General features: G+C 38.8%; 1 protein-coding gene across 1 annotated transcript in view; it reads left to right on the top strand.

The window, feature by feature from the left end:
* Positions 1-18,688, top strand: part of LOC143032601 (uncharacterized) — an 80,325-nt gene that overhangs the window by 57,467 nt on the left and 4,170 nt on the right. The window contains exons 15-25 of the mRNA XM_076197471.1: positions 285-384; positions 6,372-6,547; positions 7,221-7,255; positions 8,806-8,984; positions 9,724-9,805; positions 10,455-10,582; positions 14,803-15,030; positions 15,780-15,968; positions 16,462-16,589; positions 16,828-16,918; positions 17,877-17,956. Coding sequence (XP_076053586.1) covers positions 285-384; positions 6,372-6,547; positions 7,221-7,255; positions 8,806-8,984; positions 9,724-9,805; positions 10,455-10,582; positions 14,803-15,030; positions 15,780-15,968; positions 16,462-16,589; positions 16,828-16,918; positions 17,877-17,956 — 1,416 coding nt within the window. The remainder of the gene's footprint in view (positions 1-284; positions 385-6,371; positions 6,548-7,220; positions 7,256-8,805; positions 8,985-9,723; positions 9,806-10,454; positions 10,583-14,802; positions 15,031-15,779; positions 15,969-16,461; positions 16,590-16,827; positions 16,919-17,876; positions 17,957-18,688) is intronic.

Here is an 18,688-nt window from a genome sequence, read left to right as displayed (position 1 = left end):
GGATAATCGTAATGATACAAAAGGTAACATTCGACTTATTTTACAAAGGATTACAAAGGCTGACCATGCCGACAGGAGACCTTTTGGTCCATAACTAGGTCGGATACAAAAAAAACATACATATATAATAATAACAAATAAAAACAAACAAATAAAATAAATAAATAAAATAAATAAAAATTATGACAAAATAAATAATAATAACAATAATAATTTAATTCATGTCTTCTTCCTTTGCTCCTTGTGAACTAATGTGTCATTTTTTTTTTTTTTGTGTGACCTAGGAAGTAGGCGATAACACCTGCGCCATTGTCAAGAACGATGGAACATATGTGATCAGTGACTGTGACACCCCAGGGTATCATTACATCTGCATGTTGCCAGGTGAGTCAGGCACTACTGTGTAAAGAAACATGCACAGCAAATAAAAAAAATAAAAAAAAAAAAAATAAAAGATAAAATAATAATAATAGTAAAATAAAAAATAAATTAGGTGAGTCAGGCACTACTGTGTAAAGAAACATGCACAGCAAATAAATAAAAATAAAATAGATAAAATAATAATAATAGTAAAATAAAAAATAAATTAGGTGAGTCAGGCACTACTGTGTAAAGAAACATGCACAGCAAATAAATAAAAATAAAAAAATAAAATAAAATAGATAAAATAATAATAATAGTAAAATAAAAAATAAACAAATTAGGTGAGTCAGGCACTACTGTGTAAAGAAACATGCACAGCAAATAAATAAAAATAAATAAATAAAATAAAATAGATAAAATAATAATGATAGTAAAATAAAAAATAAACAAATTAGGTGAGTCAGGCACTACTGTGTAAAGAAACATGCACAGCAAATAAATAAAAATAAATAAATAAAATAAAATAGATAAAATAATAATGATAGTAAAATAAAAAATAAACAAATTAGGTGAGTCAGGCACTACTGTGTAAAGAAACATGCACAGCAAATAAATAAAAATAAATAAATAAAATAAAATAGATAAAATAATAATAATAGTAAAATAAAAAATAAACAAATTAGGTGAGTCAGGCACTACTGTGTAAAGAAACATGCACAGCAAATAAATAAAAATAAATAAATAAAATAAAAGATAAAATAATAATGATAGTAATATAAAAAATAAACAAATTAGGTGAGTCAGGCACAACTGTGTAAAGAAACATGCACAGCAAATAAATAAAAATAAATAAATAAAATAAAATAGATAAAATAATAATGATAATAAAATAAAAAATAAACAAATTAGGTGAGTCAGGCACTACTGTGTAAAGAAACATGCACAGCAAATAAATAAAAATAAATAAATAAAATAAAATAGATAAAATAATAATAATAGTAAAATAAAAAATAAATTAGGTGAGTCAGGCACTACTGTGTAAAGAAACATGCACACCAAATAAATAAACATAAATAAATAAAATAAAAGATAAAATAATAATGATAGTAAAATAAAAAATAAACAAATTAGGTGAGTCAGGCACAACTGTGTAAAGAAACATGCACAGCAAATAAATAAAAATAAATAAATAAAATAAAATAGATAAAATAATAATGATAATAAAATAAAAAATAAACAAATTAGGTGAGTCAGGCACTACTGTGTAAAGAAACATGCACAGCAAATAAATAAAAATAAATAAATAAAATAAAATAGATAAAATAATAATAATAGTAAAATAAAAAATAAATTAGGTGAGTCAGGCACTACTGTGTAAAGAAACATGCACACCAAATAAATAAACATAAATAAATAAAATAAAAGATAAAATAATAATGATAGTAAAATAAAAAATAAACAAATTAGGTGAGTCAGGCACTACTGTGTAAAGAAACATGCACAGCAAATAAATAAAAATAAATAAATAAAATAAAACAGATAAAATAATAATGATAATAAAATAAAAAATAAACAAATTAATAAATTGCAATTATCTATATACATACATATATATATTTATTCATATATATATCACTGGTGAAAAATGTAGTAACACATTCGTAAATCACAACTAACACCACAGTCGGACGAAAGAAAGAGTTGCGTAAGCGAACTATATATTTCGATTGTTAGCTGAAGAGGATTGCAGTTAGCACTCGAAATATATAGTTTTGCTTACGTAACTCTTTCTTTCGTCCGACTGTGGTGTTAGTTGTGATATATACATATATATATATATATATATATATATATATATATATACATATATATATATATATATATATATATATATATACATATATGTGTGTGTGTGTGTGTATGTGAATAAATACAATTATATATATATATATATATATATATATATATATATATATATACTATAATAAGGTAGTAGCCTCTGTCTGTTTGTTTGTTTGATCACGAACTCCTAAGGTTTCGCAGATAGACCCCCGTAGCCATATATATTCTGATACCCTATCCCTCCAGGTACTTGGGATAACTATACTTCATTTCCAATTTTTATTTTATTTTGGTTAGGGTTAAGGATTAAAGTTAGGTGGGCTATGGTTAGATGAGTGATTATTCACGAACTATTCCTAGGTTTTTGCAGATAGACCCCTATAACTATATTCTGAAACCTTATAACCCAAGGTACCTGGAAAACTGTCTTTCATTTGTCTGTCTGTTTATTTGTTTGTTTATTTGTTTGTTCAGGAACTCCTCCTAGGGTTTTGCATATAGACCCCATAACCATATATTCTGATACCCTATCACTTTTGGTAACTAGGATAACTATATTTGATTTTCAAAAATATATATATATTTTGGTTAGGGTTAAGGGTTAAAGTTAGGTGGGGTATGGCTAGGTTAGAGATTATTCACGAACTTCTCGTAGGTTTTTGCAGATACACCCCTATAACCATATATATTCTGAAACCTTATAACCCAATGTATTTGGATTTCTATCTTTTATTTGTCTGTCAATTTGTTTGTTTGTTTGTTTTTATGTTCACGAACTCCTCCTAGGGTTTTTCAGATAGACCCCCATAACCATATATATTCTGATACCCTATCACTCCTGATACTTGGATAACTATGTTTAATTAAAAATACATATATTTTGGTTAGGGTTAAGGGTTAAAGTTAGGTGGGGTATGGTTAGGTTAGGGATGATTCACGAACTCGCAGCAACGCGCGGGTAATTTGGCTAATATATATATATATATATATATATATATATATACATATATATATATCGTGACACCATGACAGGTGTATGAATGGTAAGAATGGAAAGACACGGCTGGGAACAAGAGACTTTATTCCTGACCGGTTTCTCCTTTGAGGCTTCTTCAGAGGTAATATTTACAAAGAATGAAATCATTGGTATTTATAGGGCAGTTGCTGTGGTTCATGAGGGACGCGGGCTGAGATTCCGTATGCTGCTTGGCTTGGTGGTCATGTGGGGTCAGGTGTGTTGCTGGCGGAGGTAGTTGTTTGTTTGTTTTGTGTGAGCAATTGTCTCATGGCGTATTTGGCGGCATGTTTTGCAATCTTGATATCTCCTGTTCATGTAAAATGTTTGCTTGGTTCCATTGAGGTAAATGTTGTTTTTCTTCGATGTGGTTTACCCAAGCGTTTGTTGTGCGGTGAGGACGGACATCGGCTTTGTGTTCATGTAGGCGTTTCTTTAATCCCCTGTACGTTTCACCATAGTAGGTTGCATCCCGAGTAGGGGATTTTGTATAGGATACTGTCAAGCCCTACACAAAGCTAAGGAAATCAAACGAAGAAGCATCTCAGAACCACAAACCAAAAATGAAAATATTCTCCTCATAGCACTAACTCACCTCCTAACCAAGAAATTAAAACTCACAGACATCACAGTAATACCAAACAAAGGACGATAAATACGCGACTTCACAAATAACAGACAATATCCCACTCAACCTAACACTATCCTATACAAAATCCCCTGCTCGGGATGCAACCTTGCCTACTATGGTGAGACGTACAGGGGATTAAAGAAACGCTTACATGAACACAAAGCCGATGTCCGTCACCACCGCACAACAAACGCCTGGGTACACCACATCGAAGAAAAACATTTACCCTAATGGAACCAAGCAAACATTTTATATGAAAACCTAAACAAGCCAGAGAAAAACATTAGAAGTAATATACATAAACACCAACGATTGCATCAACAACAGAACAGGAGATATCAAGATTGCAAAACATGCCGCCAAATACGCCATGAGACAATTGCTCACACAAAACAAACAAACAACTACCTCCGCCAGCAACACACCTAACCCCACATGACCACCGAGCCAAGCAGCATACAGAGTCTCAGCCCGCGTCCCTCATGAACCACAGCAACTGCCCTATAAGTACCAATGATTTCATTCTCTGTAAATTTTACCTCTGAAGAAGCCTCAAAGGCGAAACCGGTCAGGGATAAAGTCTCTTGTTCCCAGTCGTGTCTTTCCATTCATATATATATATATATAATTCCGACTGTCGTCCCCGGATTCGAACCAAGGCTCGCGTGATTACGATGACGACGCTTTGACTACACCGTCACTGGTGATTCTATTCATATATATTATATATATATATATATATATACATATATATATATATATTATACACACACACACACACACACACAGTGGAACCTCGCTTAACGAGCACCTCGCATAACGAGGGATTTGCATGAGCCCACCCCCACCCCAAAAAAAAAAAGAAAAAAGAAAGAAAATAATAATAATAATAATAATAATGATAATGATAATAACGAGCAACGTTTCGAGTAACGAGTCACTAGGAGACAACGTTAGGTCCCTTGCATCCTGCACGTGATTCACTCCTACCTACGGTCAGCAAATCGTGCAGTTGACAGCATTACCAGAATTTTAGATTATAAGAGATCTCTAAATTTTGTATTCATTCGAGTAGTAAATATTTTGTGTTTGCTATTAATTCGGTAATGATGATTAAACAACGCAACCAGAAAAAAATTATGACACCATTGTAACAAACGTAAAACAATTCACCACAGAGAACAAATCGTAACAAATTTGTTACAGACGTAACATTTCAGGCAACTCTATTCCCGCCTGCTTCTCGGCTGTCTGCCTGCGTTTAGCACACGTTGTGTTAGCATGTTAATGTCGCTGGTGATCCTACATTTTTTGCAAACGCGATCAGACGCATTACTTGTGAATTTCTTTCAGTGCAAAAAAAAATCCCCCAGGAAAAAGCCGTAAGATGATAACAATAAGAAAGGAAACAACGCCGTAGAAGTTGTGGAATCTTTGAGAAGCAACAACAAGGTGCGAGATTCACTAATAACCTAGCACGTACATACAATCGGTCTACATCAACGATTTGCACTACTCTGAAGGACAAGGACAAAGTTAAGAAGATGCATCAATGGGAGTGACAAGAACATATACGCAACGGTCACGTATTCACAATCTTGAAAAGTTGCTTTTCATATGGATAAATGAAAATCAAATGCATGGTGACTCGTTTGTGAGAAGGCAAAAGTTATTTTCACAAACCTCATTAAGAACATGCCAGGAGTACCAACGGATGAAGAAGAAACATTCAAGGTAAGCCGTGGGTGGTTCGAAAAATAGATAGATAAATAAATAAATAAACAAATAAATAAATAAAAATAAATAAAACAAGAACCGGATTAAACAGCTCCGTCACAAAGGCAGCAGAGAATTTCATCGATGATTTCTAGAGACTTGTATACACTCTGAGTTCCTGTCTCACCAGCATTTTAATTGCAATGAGACGGATATCTTTTGGGAGAAGACCGAAGCTAACCTATATAGCAACAGAGGAAATAGCCAGAAATGAAAATTGTATCAGCAGAGCCGTCTACTAGTCAAAGTGAGAAAAAAATTGAAAAGGGGAAAAAAAGTGTGAAATCTCAAAAGAGGTCATTCAAGTCTTTCTTTGAATCTGACTCGAGTGTTGCAATGTCACATCCCTGAATTGGTGCTTCAAGAAGCCCAAGAGTATTGCAGGCTTTGCTTGACCGGCCATTGCTAACCCCTTGTTGCTAGAGCAACTAGAAGAGCAGGCGGTGGATCAACGGAAAACGTATCTTTGATATTAATATTTTCAAGGTCCGGAACGCATTAAATCTTAATATTTTCTTTATGGGAAAATAAAAATAGGTTTACGAGCGATTTCCTGGAACTAATTAAACTCCTCAAGAATCGAGGGTCCACTGTATGTATATATATATATATATATATATATATATATATATATATATATATAACTATGTATATGTATTTTTTGGGATCAGGAGGGGAATTACTGGTATATCTAATAGCGTACTATTCTCTTGTGCAAATGTAAATAATCGTTTCTTTTCATAGGAGAATGCCCAACCAGATTTAGTCTTTTTGATGGCCTGTGCCTGTACTACCATTCAACCACTACGCTTACTAACCATGTGTCAAGTTTGAGGGTGTGTAACTATTATGGAGCTGCTCTTCTCTGGCCCAACACAGTACTTCAAGCTCAAGCAATGATAACTATTGGTCTAGGTCGAGTAAGTTCAAGTATTCGTTGTCAAGTGTTGCATTTAGTCTGTTCAGCACGTCAATAGGTTCCCAAAAGTGTATGGCTGGGGATCAACGAAGACGAGAATATTACCGCTCATTACGGGAAAAAAAATAGTTTTGTAAACAATACGCCATTTTCGATCAATATCGCCGTCAGGTTGGCGGTATTTTGTAAATCCCGCCAAAAGTGATTACATACCCTATTCTAAAGTAACCTAATCTAACTTGACCTAACCTTATTAAATACGTCAGAAAACAGAGAAAATTACATTGAGATAGACAATAGTATCGTTTTAATTTATCTCTGGTTGGACATGTTTGAAATAGAAGAATCTCTCTCCCTCCTTCTATCTTGCTCTGTATACGACTTTCTTATAGACCAAAGGGTCTCCTATCGATTTTAAATTATTTTGTTTAACTCCAACGCGCACTTTCTCATTTCAATGAATTTGTCTAATGTCAACTTTACAGAATATCTGAAGCTCACCTCGTCTCGTTTCAACAGCCAAAGACATGAATATATAAATAGACAAATACAAACATAAGTAAAGAAATTAATAGATAAATAAATGAATGATATTATAGATAAATATATGACTCGAATAAACATTTTATGTTATAACAAAGTTGAATTTATCTAACGATTTTATATTTTTACAGCGATTGAAATATGTCCCTCTTGGAATGCATAACTCGTAAGTTTTTCTTCTTCAAATTTTGTTTTAAGAACGTCTTGCAATCCATTTGGTTTGGATGGTCTAAGAGGTTGTGCGCGTGTGTGTGTCTGTGTGCGTGTCCCAGATAAGACTTACGGTTGTGAAACATGAAACATGACGATGGCAGGTGATGGAGCAAATGTGTCACTGACTGGACGCTGCGAGCTGGGAAGCGTGGAAGAGAGAGAGGTGGAGAATATAGAGAAGTTAGCAGGAGTAACATGGCAGAGGTTGGGTGAGGGTTTTGTACAGCAGTGCACTCCGACTGCCTCACTGATTGACTGATGGCACAGTAGCGTATCACCTGAACCCGTGCCACACACATACATATATAAGAACATACATACACATATATGTTCGTGAAAGAATGGAGCAGAATCACACGAAAACATTTAGAATTAAAATACAACAGCATTCAGACACTTACTGATACGGACATTATTCCTGGTGATGTCTCTCTGAAGACGAAACATCGAAGTATGTGAATAGCTTTGAAAAACTTATTTTTTAACATATTCCCGATGGCAGAATTATAATTAGAAAATTGGAAGATACAAAGAAAATTATTGACTGTCAGAATACTGTCATTTTTTTTTTTACACCCACACACGCACAGAACCCCTCCCCACACACAAACGTATACCTCGACCATACCACACCGCATCTGTCATCGTGCGGTGCCCCAACCGCCCTTCAGCCACATCAATGAGACTCCCGACACCCTACGAGTGACATTTCTAACTACAAATCTGGTTGTACGCTGGGCTGAAATCGCTTTATCAGTGAAACTGTTTACCAGCTAAACTTCACTCAAACAATAAACAACCTTCGACCTTAACACTGATATGGCTTCGACCCTCGGTCGCAGCAAACCATCATCTGTGGACTTCTTGCACATTATGCACTCAAATTAGATTAGTTCTAGAATTAACATATATTGTACATTGTCAGTGTATCTCTGTATTGCTGTTAACTCAAGAAATCAAATATCATTTCACACACATACTCAAACACACACACACACACACACACACAGACAGACATACACACTGGGAAAAAAGCAAACATCTAGAGAAATGGTCATTTGGCTTAGATCCACTTGCTATGCCCATATCCCTCAGCGTGGAAGCTTTAGCCAGATATCTAAAATTCAAAACAAGGAATGAAGACCATACCAAACTTGCCCCTTCAAACATATAGAATACAGAAATTGGTCTGATGCTTTATTTAAATTTGAGCGAGTTTGTGTGTGTGTGCGCGTAGGTGTATGTATGTATGTGTGTGTGTACGCGCGCATGTTTGCCATATGTGTAATACCACAAATTATCTAGTAATCTTGTTCTCTCTACAACATTTATCTGAGCACCGCCATCTCATACTAACCTAACATCTGTAGTAAAACGAATCTCCCTAACTTCACCAAACTTTCCTGCTTATCACAACTATGATGGTACTAACAACCTTCCTACCCACGCACTTACCTTCCTGCCCTCCTCCTCCTCCTCCTCCTTCATTTCTTCGTCTTACAGATCCAATGACTGGACCTTCTTTGGAACCTACGCACCGACAGAGGACCTTCTAACTCGTATCGATTCGTCTAATGTTACTGGTCCCTTCCTCTCTCTCGATACAACCTCGATGGATTTGGTGTTTCTCAACCGAAGTGACAGGACAAATGCATACATCTGCCAGTACCCAGGGCCATTAGGTAAGTACCCTCAGGAGCTCTCCTGCTACTCGAAAACCTTCTATGGGTGGTGAGGGCGAACTCTAGGGTGAACGTATAGTTGACACACTTTGTCGCGAGGACTGTAACGTCGGTGTAATGACAGTCCCCTGCAGCTGGGGTGGGGGGAGGGGGGGCAAGCTTTCTTTAGTCTTGGCTCCCGCCAGACTATTCAATTCCGTGGCCTCCCACCGTCAGCCTCGACCAATCCCTTCCAACCAAAATGGGGTGATTTATATATATATATATATATATATATACATATATATATATATATATATATATCACATATATATATATATATATATATATACATATATATATATAATGTATATATACACACACATATACACAAGTCCCACATACTTGTAGAATGGCTCTCCTGAATACAAGATTCGCGTTGACAATGAGGCATGTAGAGGATAAATTCCGAAAAAAAAAATCCCTTTTTGGATGTCCGCAGTGACGTGATGGGTAGCATCTTTGTCACGACGCATATTCAAGGGTTCGAGTCCCAGCAGCAGAGTCGTTTAACCCCTACACACATTTATGACCCTGTCAGTTCCGGGGGATTCCGCGGAGATGGATAAAATCGCTTGGCGGCAGCTAGAATGAAAAAAAAAGAGTACTGAATGGTATTGTTCAATATTTTCTTACCTTTAATCACGGACACCATGGAGAGTTTACATGTGTGAACATAATATTTTTTCTTCTTCCACAGGCTGCCTGGACCCGGAATTGCCCAGTCCTAATATGACGGTGCATTATACTGTACTCACTCTCAGCACTACAGCCACGTACACGTATGTTGTCTTTCCTTTTTTTTTTTTTTTTTTTTTTTTTTTTTTTTGAGTCACGGACGACTTCTCTGAGAACACGCTGAAAACTGTGGGCCTCTCTCCAAGTGAAAAAAAAAAAAAAAAAAATATATATATATATATATGCATATATATATATATATATATATATATATATATATATATATATACATATATATATATACATATATATACATATATATATAATAAACGAATAAATTATATATAAATAAATATATAAAATCTATATAAAAGAGGATTGCGATTTTTTTTTTTTATTTGGTCTTTCCGGCCTCCTTGAATCACAATGATGAGTTCAAGGCAAAAACAAACATATAAATAAACATATATTTAAATCAATAGACAAATAAATAATCAAATAAATAATCAAATATATAGATAAATAAACACACAAATAAATATCCAGATAAGGAAAAATAAAACATTTATAGATAAAACAAAATAAGATAAATAATTTAGATCAATAAAAAGAGAGGAGAGAGAGAGAGAGAGAGAGAGAGAGAGAGAGAGAGAGAGAGAGAGAGAGAGAGAGAGAGAGAGAGAGGCCCATTAATCCTGGACTCGCTTCCAAAAGTTGCTTGTGGCTATTGGCTCCCTCCGGCTTGTTTTCCAGGTGCTTTCCAGGATACTTTATGGACGAGGAGGCCACGGTGACAAGCGTCGCTGCTAAATGCATGGGACAGTTCGGCATGAACGCCCAAGGATGGAACCTCAATCCAAATCCGTGCTCTCCCGTCGAAGGTAGGATTTGTGTGCATACGTATATATGTACACACACACACACACACACACACACACACACACACACACACACACACACACACACATGACAAGTGCGACAATGACTTTCCAATTAGGCTATCATCTTGATAGCCTAGTTGGAAAGTCACTGTCGCACTTGTCATGAGGATGCCGAGTTCGAGTCCTGGGCAGTACCACATTTCAATTTCAGCATGCTGGCCTTTGATGGCTTAGAATTAAAGTGCATTGTGGTTGTTAAATGTATCTCTAATCACTGGGACCCATTCAGTGTTGTACATATATATATATATATATATATATATATATATATATATATATATATATTATATATACAAAATGTGTGTGGTGTATATATACACACAAACACACACACATATGATCGACATATATTACCCTCCCGGTTGGGAGCTCAGAGCTCATATATGACCCGATCTATGAGAAATGCTGCGACATTGCACACATACACACAAAACTCCTTGCCCACCAGAGTTGGAGTGCCGATTCATAGTGCAGCGATGCTGAAGTTTTCAGACCTGGGCTAGGCTCGACCTCGGATCGATGAATTAGCAGTCGAGCGCGATACCACATCATCGAGTCGTGTGTGTACGCGTTTGTGTATTACCCGTATATCTGGCCATATGAATATTGCAGCTTTCATCCGAATGGGTAATAGCTGTCGATCACGTGTCCGGCACGTGATCCAAGACCACAATGTCCTCCATAAAGCTGCCGATCTTAAAGTAGACCCCCCGTAGCTATGAAAGGGGGAGGGGGGAGCGGGGTACATACGTATATACATACATACATACATATACCAAGGGCTTTTTCCCCTTACAAGGGAGGTAGCAAAAATTAAAATGCATAATTCCACTCCCACCGATTTCATTCCCACTCATTCTCCACAACTCCCTCCCTCCCTCTTTTCTTGGCTTCTCCTGAATGACGGGTCATCCCTGCATCTCGCCCGTTGCCCCGAGTCAGAAGCAATGCAGCAAGACACAACACATCCACAGCAAGTTCGCACACAGCGGGGGCTAATGAGGATTTTTTTTCTTCTCGCAATTTATGTTTACTCTGTGACAAATGACGGGATTCCGTTTGAGTGATATGGCACAGTACTGGCAGCGTGCAGAAGATGTTGTCGTTACAGTTGACATTAACGTAAATTGTTTTCAAATTGAAAATATAAAAATTTTGTTCACGAGGACGAGGGAGTCATATGAGAGGTACAAAGAAAAGAAAAGAGAAGTAAAGCAAAAGGTAAAGGAGGCAAAGAGGAGAGCAGATGTGAAGTGGGGTAAGAGTATGACAGAAAATATTGAAAGTAATAAAAAGATGTTTTGGAAAGAAATTAAGAGAGGAAGAGGAGGCGAATTAAGTAGAGAAGAAAAGGTAAAAGGTGCAGATGGAGAGATGATAATGGAAGAGAAGGCAGTAAGGGGAAGATGGGCAGAATACTTTAGGGAGTTGCTAAATGTGAAGGAGGATAGGGAGGGAAAGATAGTTGCAGTGGGAAATGCTAAGAAAATGAGAGTGATGAGTGAGGAAAATGAAGGAGAAATAAGGAAGGATGAAGTGAAGGCAGTTGTAAGATGATGAAAGCAGGTAAGGCACCTGGTCTGGATGGATGCCAGGCAGAATGTCTGAAAAAAAGGAGGTACAGTGATGGTGGACTGGCTGGGGAGGTTATTTAATGTTTGCTGGAGAGAGGGTAGAGTGCCGGAGGACTGCCTGTAGTAGTTTCAGGGGAATTAGCTTGTTAAGTGTAGTTGGGAAGGCTTATGGGAGGATCTTGATTGAGAGGATTAGGAGAGGAACAGAGGGAGTAATTGGTGAGGAACAGTGTGGATTTAGGACAGGTAGAGGTTGTGTAGACCAGATCTTAGTGGTAAGACAAATATGTGAGAAAGCTATAGGAAAGGGGAAGGATGTTTTTGGGGCTTTTATGGATCTGGAAAAGGCTTACGATAGGGTAGACAGAAAGGCACTGTGGGAGGTTATGCAGATATATGGGATAGGAGAAAAGCTTCTAGGAGCTGTCAAGAGTTTTTGTGAGAGTAGTAGAGCTTGTGTCAGGATTAGAAATGGAGAGAGTGAGTGGTTCGAGGTAAAGGTGGAACTTCGTCAAGGATGCGTTATGTCACCCTGGCTGTTCAACTTATACATGGATGGGGTAGTGCGAGAGGTAAATGCAAGGGTAGTGGGTCAGGGATTGGAGATGGTTAAAGAAAATGGAGAAAAGTGGGAGGTGAGCCAGCTGTTGTTTGCTGACGACACTGCGCTTGTGGCAGGATCGGAGGAGGGACTGAGGAAGTTGGTGACAGAGTTTGGGAGAGTATGTGATAGAAGAAAGCTAAAGATAAATGTGGGTAAAAGTAAGGTGATGAGATGTACAAGGGGTGAAAGTTGCAGTAGACAGAAAGGGAGAGCGACTGGAAGAAGTGGATAGTTCTAGATACTTGGGTGCAAATGTGGCAGGAAAAGGTGGAGTGAAAGTGGAGGTAGAATGTAGATTGAGAGAAGCGAGTAAATGCCTTGGTGGATTGAAGAGTGTAATGAGGAATAGACATTTGGGAATGGATGCTAAGAGGAGACTGTATGAAGGAGTGATTGTGCCAACAGCACTCTATGGGGCAGAAACTTGGAACATAAGAGAGGAAGAGAGAAGGAGTTTGAATGTGTTTGAGATGAGGTGTCTGAGAAGTATGATGGGGGTTACTGGGCTAGATAGAGTGAGAAATGAGGAGGTGAGGAGAAGAACGGGGGTGGAAAGGGAGTTGGGAGATAGGGTTGATGAAAGAGTATTAGGATGGTTTGGACACATGGAAAGAATGAGTAACGAAAGACTAGTAAAAGAGGTATGGAAGGCAGATGTGGAGGGAGTGAACATGAGGGGACGTCCTAGGATGAGGTGGATGGATGGGGTGAAGGGGGCTTTGGGGAAGAGGGGAATGTCTGTTGAGGAAGGATGGGAGAGGACAGAAGACAGGGGTGAATGGAGAATGGTTGTATATGGATGATGTTGTGATGCATGAGATGGAATGGGCGGGGGGATGGGGGTGAAGTAGTATGTGTGAGCAAATTTTGATGCAGCCCGAAGGGATTTCTCCCCGTCTTCTCCTTTTATGCATGGGGGGACGGAGAGGGGGGATCGCCGATTTAATGAAGCGGCCTTGCTGTGGATGTGCTGTGTCTTGCGACACTGCTTCTGACCCAGGGCAGTGGACAAGATGCAGGGATGACCCGTCATCCAGGAGGTGCTGAGATAAGAGGGAGGGTGGAGGGGTGTGGAGTGTATTCAGGGATGGAATGGGTGGGAATGATTTTATGCCTTTTCCTTTTTGGCTACCTCCCTTGTAAGGGGGAAAAAGCCTTGGTATACGTATGTTCACGAAGAACCGTTAAAACAGTTTAGTCTACAGTTTTTTGAATAAATTCAGTTGGCAACTAATGTCTAAGTTCTATGTATTTTCATCCTCAATGTTTTCTCCTTCGTTTGTTTGTAAAGACTGTAAACTTACTAGTCCTTGCGCTCCATGGAGTCTGTTTACGGTGTGGCATACGTCGTGAGCCATGTTGCCAAATCAAACTTAGTACGTGCATCTCTCTTGTTTCCCATCTGTTATTTGATTTTTTATTCTGCATATAATAAAGGAAGTTGTACAGTGCAATGAATATCACTTTTTGGGGTTATAATAACGATCTGAATAAATTTTATTACACGTGGCAACAGCGCTTTCTCTCCCCCATGTTGCCACGCCGAGGTCTTTCTGGATGACAAGTGACAGTGACGATCCGATACTTTGTAGTCAAATTGGCACCGTCGCACTGGGGGGAATTCCCGCCTCTGCCCCATCCTGAACGGACTCCTTAGAGTGAAGGACTGTAGTGACATATGGCCTCTTACGAGTGACACGTTATCTCAAGTAACACATAACACGTGACACGACATATTCCAAGTGATTCGTCACTTCCTTCACTTACATCTCACCCTTACTAAGCATCTTTCCTCACTATGGTCTTGCTGAGTGACATCTCCGTGATATGACCGTTACATGACCGTGACACAACCTTGACATTACTATGACAAGTCCGTGATACGACTGTGAGGTATCTATGAAAAGACCATGAAATATCCTTGACACAACCGTGACATGTCCGTGACTTACTAATTTGATTTCTATGTACACAACGCACAGTGTGTGAGGTTCAAAATGCGACAAGTGAGGGAATGGTCGTGACGCCCCACGATGGGAACGCCTCGCTCCTCCTGAACGGCACTGTCACTTACGACTGCCCCAGCAGGATGGTCACGTCCACCGATATCTTCAGTCAGAACCTGACTTGTATCGTCTACTCCGGCGGCGGAGGAAACGGACTCAACGGAAAATTCGGAACAAGCCCAGCTGCTCCAGCTCAGTGTTCAAGTAAGAAATTGTACCATTTTAACGCACAGGCCGCTCTTCCACCACCTCCACACCCGTAGACACCTATCCCGTGAGCGCGGGTGGTCGGTCGCCCTGATCTCATTTATTCATTCATCGCTCACCTACTGACTCGCTCTTTCACTCATTATCACGTGCGTGTTCATCACTACCACCTTCTCACGGGTATGATATGAGTAATGAGTGAATCTCACTGTGTATATCCAAAAATATGCAGCACGATGTTCCTAGACTTATGATAAATTCAGAAGTGAAGGTTTATGTATTGTGAATTGTGTCTTTGGAATTGTGAGTCTGGAAAGACTAAACCATAACAAAACTTTTTCGACGGAGTATTGAAGAAATGCTTAGATCAATCAATTTCTCCTTTGTGTGGCATCTTGAGGTGGTCTTTCACTCTAAGTTTTCTTCCCAGGGACTGAAGATGTTATGTATTGCATATCTATATAAAAACAGAAACAAAAGTAGTTTGCATAACTACAGACCTGTATCACTGACGAATATAGTTGTCAACGATTTGTTACCTTGAGGAAAACCAATCTTATCAGCCACCGAACATTATCTTAAAGAATGGAACTGCATTCCAAATTTGATATCTTAAATAGAATCCTCAGTGACTGCAATTTGCTAAAGAAGTGGGTTGGATGTGATTTGTTTGGATTATACTACATCATTTGACCGGGTGCCTCGTCAAAGATTATTTGAAAAATAATCTTTACTCTGATTTTCAGAATGTGGCGACCTACCTGTGCCCCCTGCCAACAGCACCGTGCACAAGTCCGGGGGGACTTACAGTATCAATGACACCACCCTCATCAATTGCACCTATAACTACGAGTTCGCCCTCGGGAATAGGATACAAACCGTGACTTGTCAGCCTGACGGTTGGAATGACGTCTCCTTACTGCCTTGTCTCCCGGGTATGCGCACACACACACACACACACGCTATGTATACATATATATTAAATAGGTCTGCCTACAGTACCTGAAACCTAGTCTATGTGATACTAGACCGACATACACAACAACAACAACAACAACAACAACACCAAGGAAAATATTCAAACCCTCTGTGATTTTACTTCATGATTCTCCACCCAAAGAATAACGTAATGGGAACAAAGTTCCTTCGTGTTTACATTTGCACATGTTACCTACACTAATTTCTTACATATGTCTTCACTGCCTTATATCTCCGTTCGTGTTTTTTTTAAATTATTATTCTGTGTATAAGCGTATGATATTGTTTGGTAATTATTTTCAATTTAGGAATTTATTGATGAATGTACGAGTATGCACATATATATATATATATATATATATATATATATATATATATATATATATATAATCGCCTCCTTACTCATTGCAACCCCTTGTTCTACCCTTTCCTAACACTTGTCTCTGTCAGTTTGTCCGTTAGCGCCTCCTAGCGTGACATCGGGTCACCAAATGTCAGCCCCCAACCTGACGACCAACGTCATTGGCACTGTGCTGACTTACACTTGCAACCCTGGCACCCTCCTCCTCACGTCAGAGGTGAGCTATGACGTCACGGGTGATACATGGGTATGCCAAGATGCGTCACGTGATCAGATTACTATTATTATTATTATCATTATTTGTACTTGATGGTCCACAGTCATTTTTGTAATATCATCACTGTCACCACCACCATCCAGCCTCTACCACCAGTATTAAAGTGAGGCACCAGCCACTCATGGACCAAAAGGTCGCACGCTACTAACCCACGTCCCTCCTCCCCTCTCGCCTCAAGGATCTGCCCATCGTGACGACGTCAGTGGACGTGACCTGCGACAGTAAACACGAGTGGATACCAGACAGGTCCGACCTGATCTGTTATACAGGTAGGTGTAGGTGTAGGTGTAGGTGTAGATGTGTGTGTGTGTGTGTGTGTGTGTGTGTGTGTGTGTGTGTGTGTGTGTGTGTGTGTGTGTGTGTGTGTGTGTGAGAGAGAGAGAGAGACAGAGAGAGAGAGAGAGAGAGAGAGACAGAGAGAGAAAGAGAAAGAAAGAGAGAAATAAGGAAAAAGAGAAAGATGGAGAAAGAGAGAGAGAAAGCGACAGAAAGAAATATACAAAGAGAGAAAGATACAAAAAAAAGAGACAGAAAGAGAGAATATATATATATATATCATATATCATATATATATATACATACATATATATATGAGAGAGAGAGAGAGAGAGAGAGAGAAATAGAGATGGGGAAAGAGACAAAAAAAGAGACAGAGAAAGAGAAAGAAGGCGACATAGAGAAATATACAGATAGATGCAAACTAAAAGAGAAAAATACAGAGAGAAAAACATGGAGAAAGAGAAAGAAAGAGAGAGACAGAGATAGAAAGATACAGAAGAAAAGACAGGGAGAGACAGAGAAAAAGAAAGAGAGATTGTGTGTGTGTATAAGAGAGGCCCCTTCAACCCTTGAAAAACCCATCATTGAATCTACCCATGTTCTTATATATGTGTGTAATATATATATATATATATATATATATATATATATATATATATATATATATATATATATATATGTTGGTACATTGTGACAAGTTGATGAAGGTGGAAAAAGAAGTCACGGGTCTAGTTCCGAGTTCCTGAGTTTATTCCTGACCGGTTTCGCTCTATGCTTCTTCTGAAGAAGCATAGAGCGAAAACCGGTCAGGAATAAACTCAGGAACTCGGAACTAGACCCGTGACTTCTTTTTCCACCTTCATCATCATATATATATATATATATATATATATATATATATATACTTTTTTTTTTAATTCCTGCTCCCGCTCCCCCGTGGGACCCAAGGATGCCTTGAGGATCCTCCTGACTTGGTTGACCACGGGAACTCCACCTGGGACGGAATCTCCAGGCTGGAACAAGCGCAGGTGAGCTCTCGGTGGGAATATGTCGTGGGACGGTTTATCTATACCATATATGGAATGCGCACGTGCACGCACACACACACACACACACACATTCTTACGGACATAATGTCTGTTCCAACTTCGGCCTTATGTACTCATAATTCAGTGGAGGAAGGGCGGGGCAGAGGGGAGGGGGGGTCCAACGAGAATTCCCACCCTTCCCTGGGCTTTTGAGAACCCAGTAGAAAGGTGGAGGAGTTTGTCCGAGGGACAAGAGATGGATGGATGGGGATAAAAGGGACATTGGGAAAGAGGGGAATGTCTGTTGAGAAAGGACGGGAGAAGATAGTGGTGAATGGAAAATGGTTGTGTATGGATGATGCTGTGATGCATAAAAGGGGGTGGGTGGGAGATGGGGGGGGGGTGAGGGAGTATGTGTAAAAAATAATTTGACGCAGCCCGAAAGGATTTCTTCCCGTCCTCTCTTTTTCTGCATGAGGGGACGCAGAGGGGGGGGGTCGCCTATTTAATAAAGCGGCCTTGCTGTGGATGTGCTGTGTCTTGCGACACTGCTTCCGACCCAGGGCAGTGGGTGAGATGCAAGGATGACCCGTCATCCAGGAGGAGCCAAGATAAGAGGGAGGGAGGGGGTGAATGGGAGTGGAGTATATGGGGATGCAATGGGTGGGAGTAGATTTTATGTTTGTTTTTTGCTGCCATCCTTGTATGGGGAAAAAGCCTTTGGTATATACA

The sequence above is a fragment of the Oratosquilla oratoria genome, chromosome 14 (assembly GCF_046742065.1).
Source record: "Oratosquilla oratoria isolate Oo_2021 chromosome 14, ASM4674206v1, whole genome shotgun sequence".
Taxonomy (NCBI): Eukaryota; Metazoa; Arthropoda; class Malacostraca; order Stomatopoda; family Squillidae; genus Oratosquilla; species Oratosquilla oratoria.
This window is presented reverse-complemented; position numbering and strand designations above follow the sequence as displayed.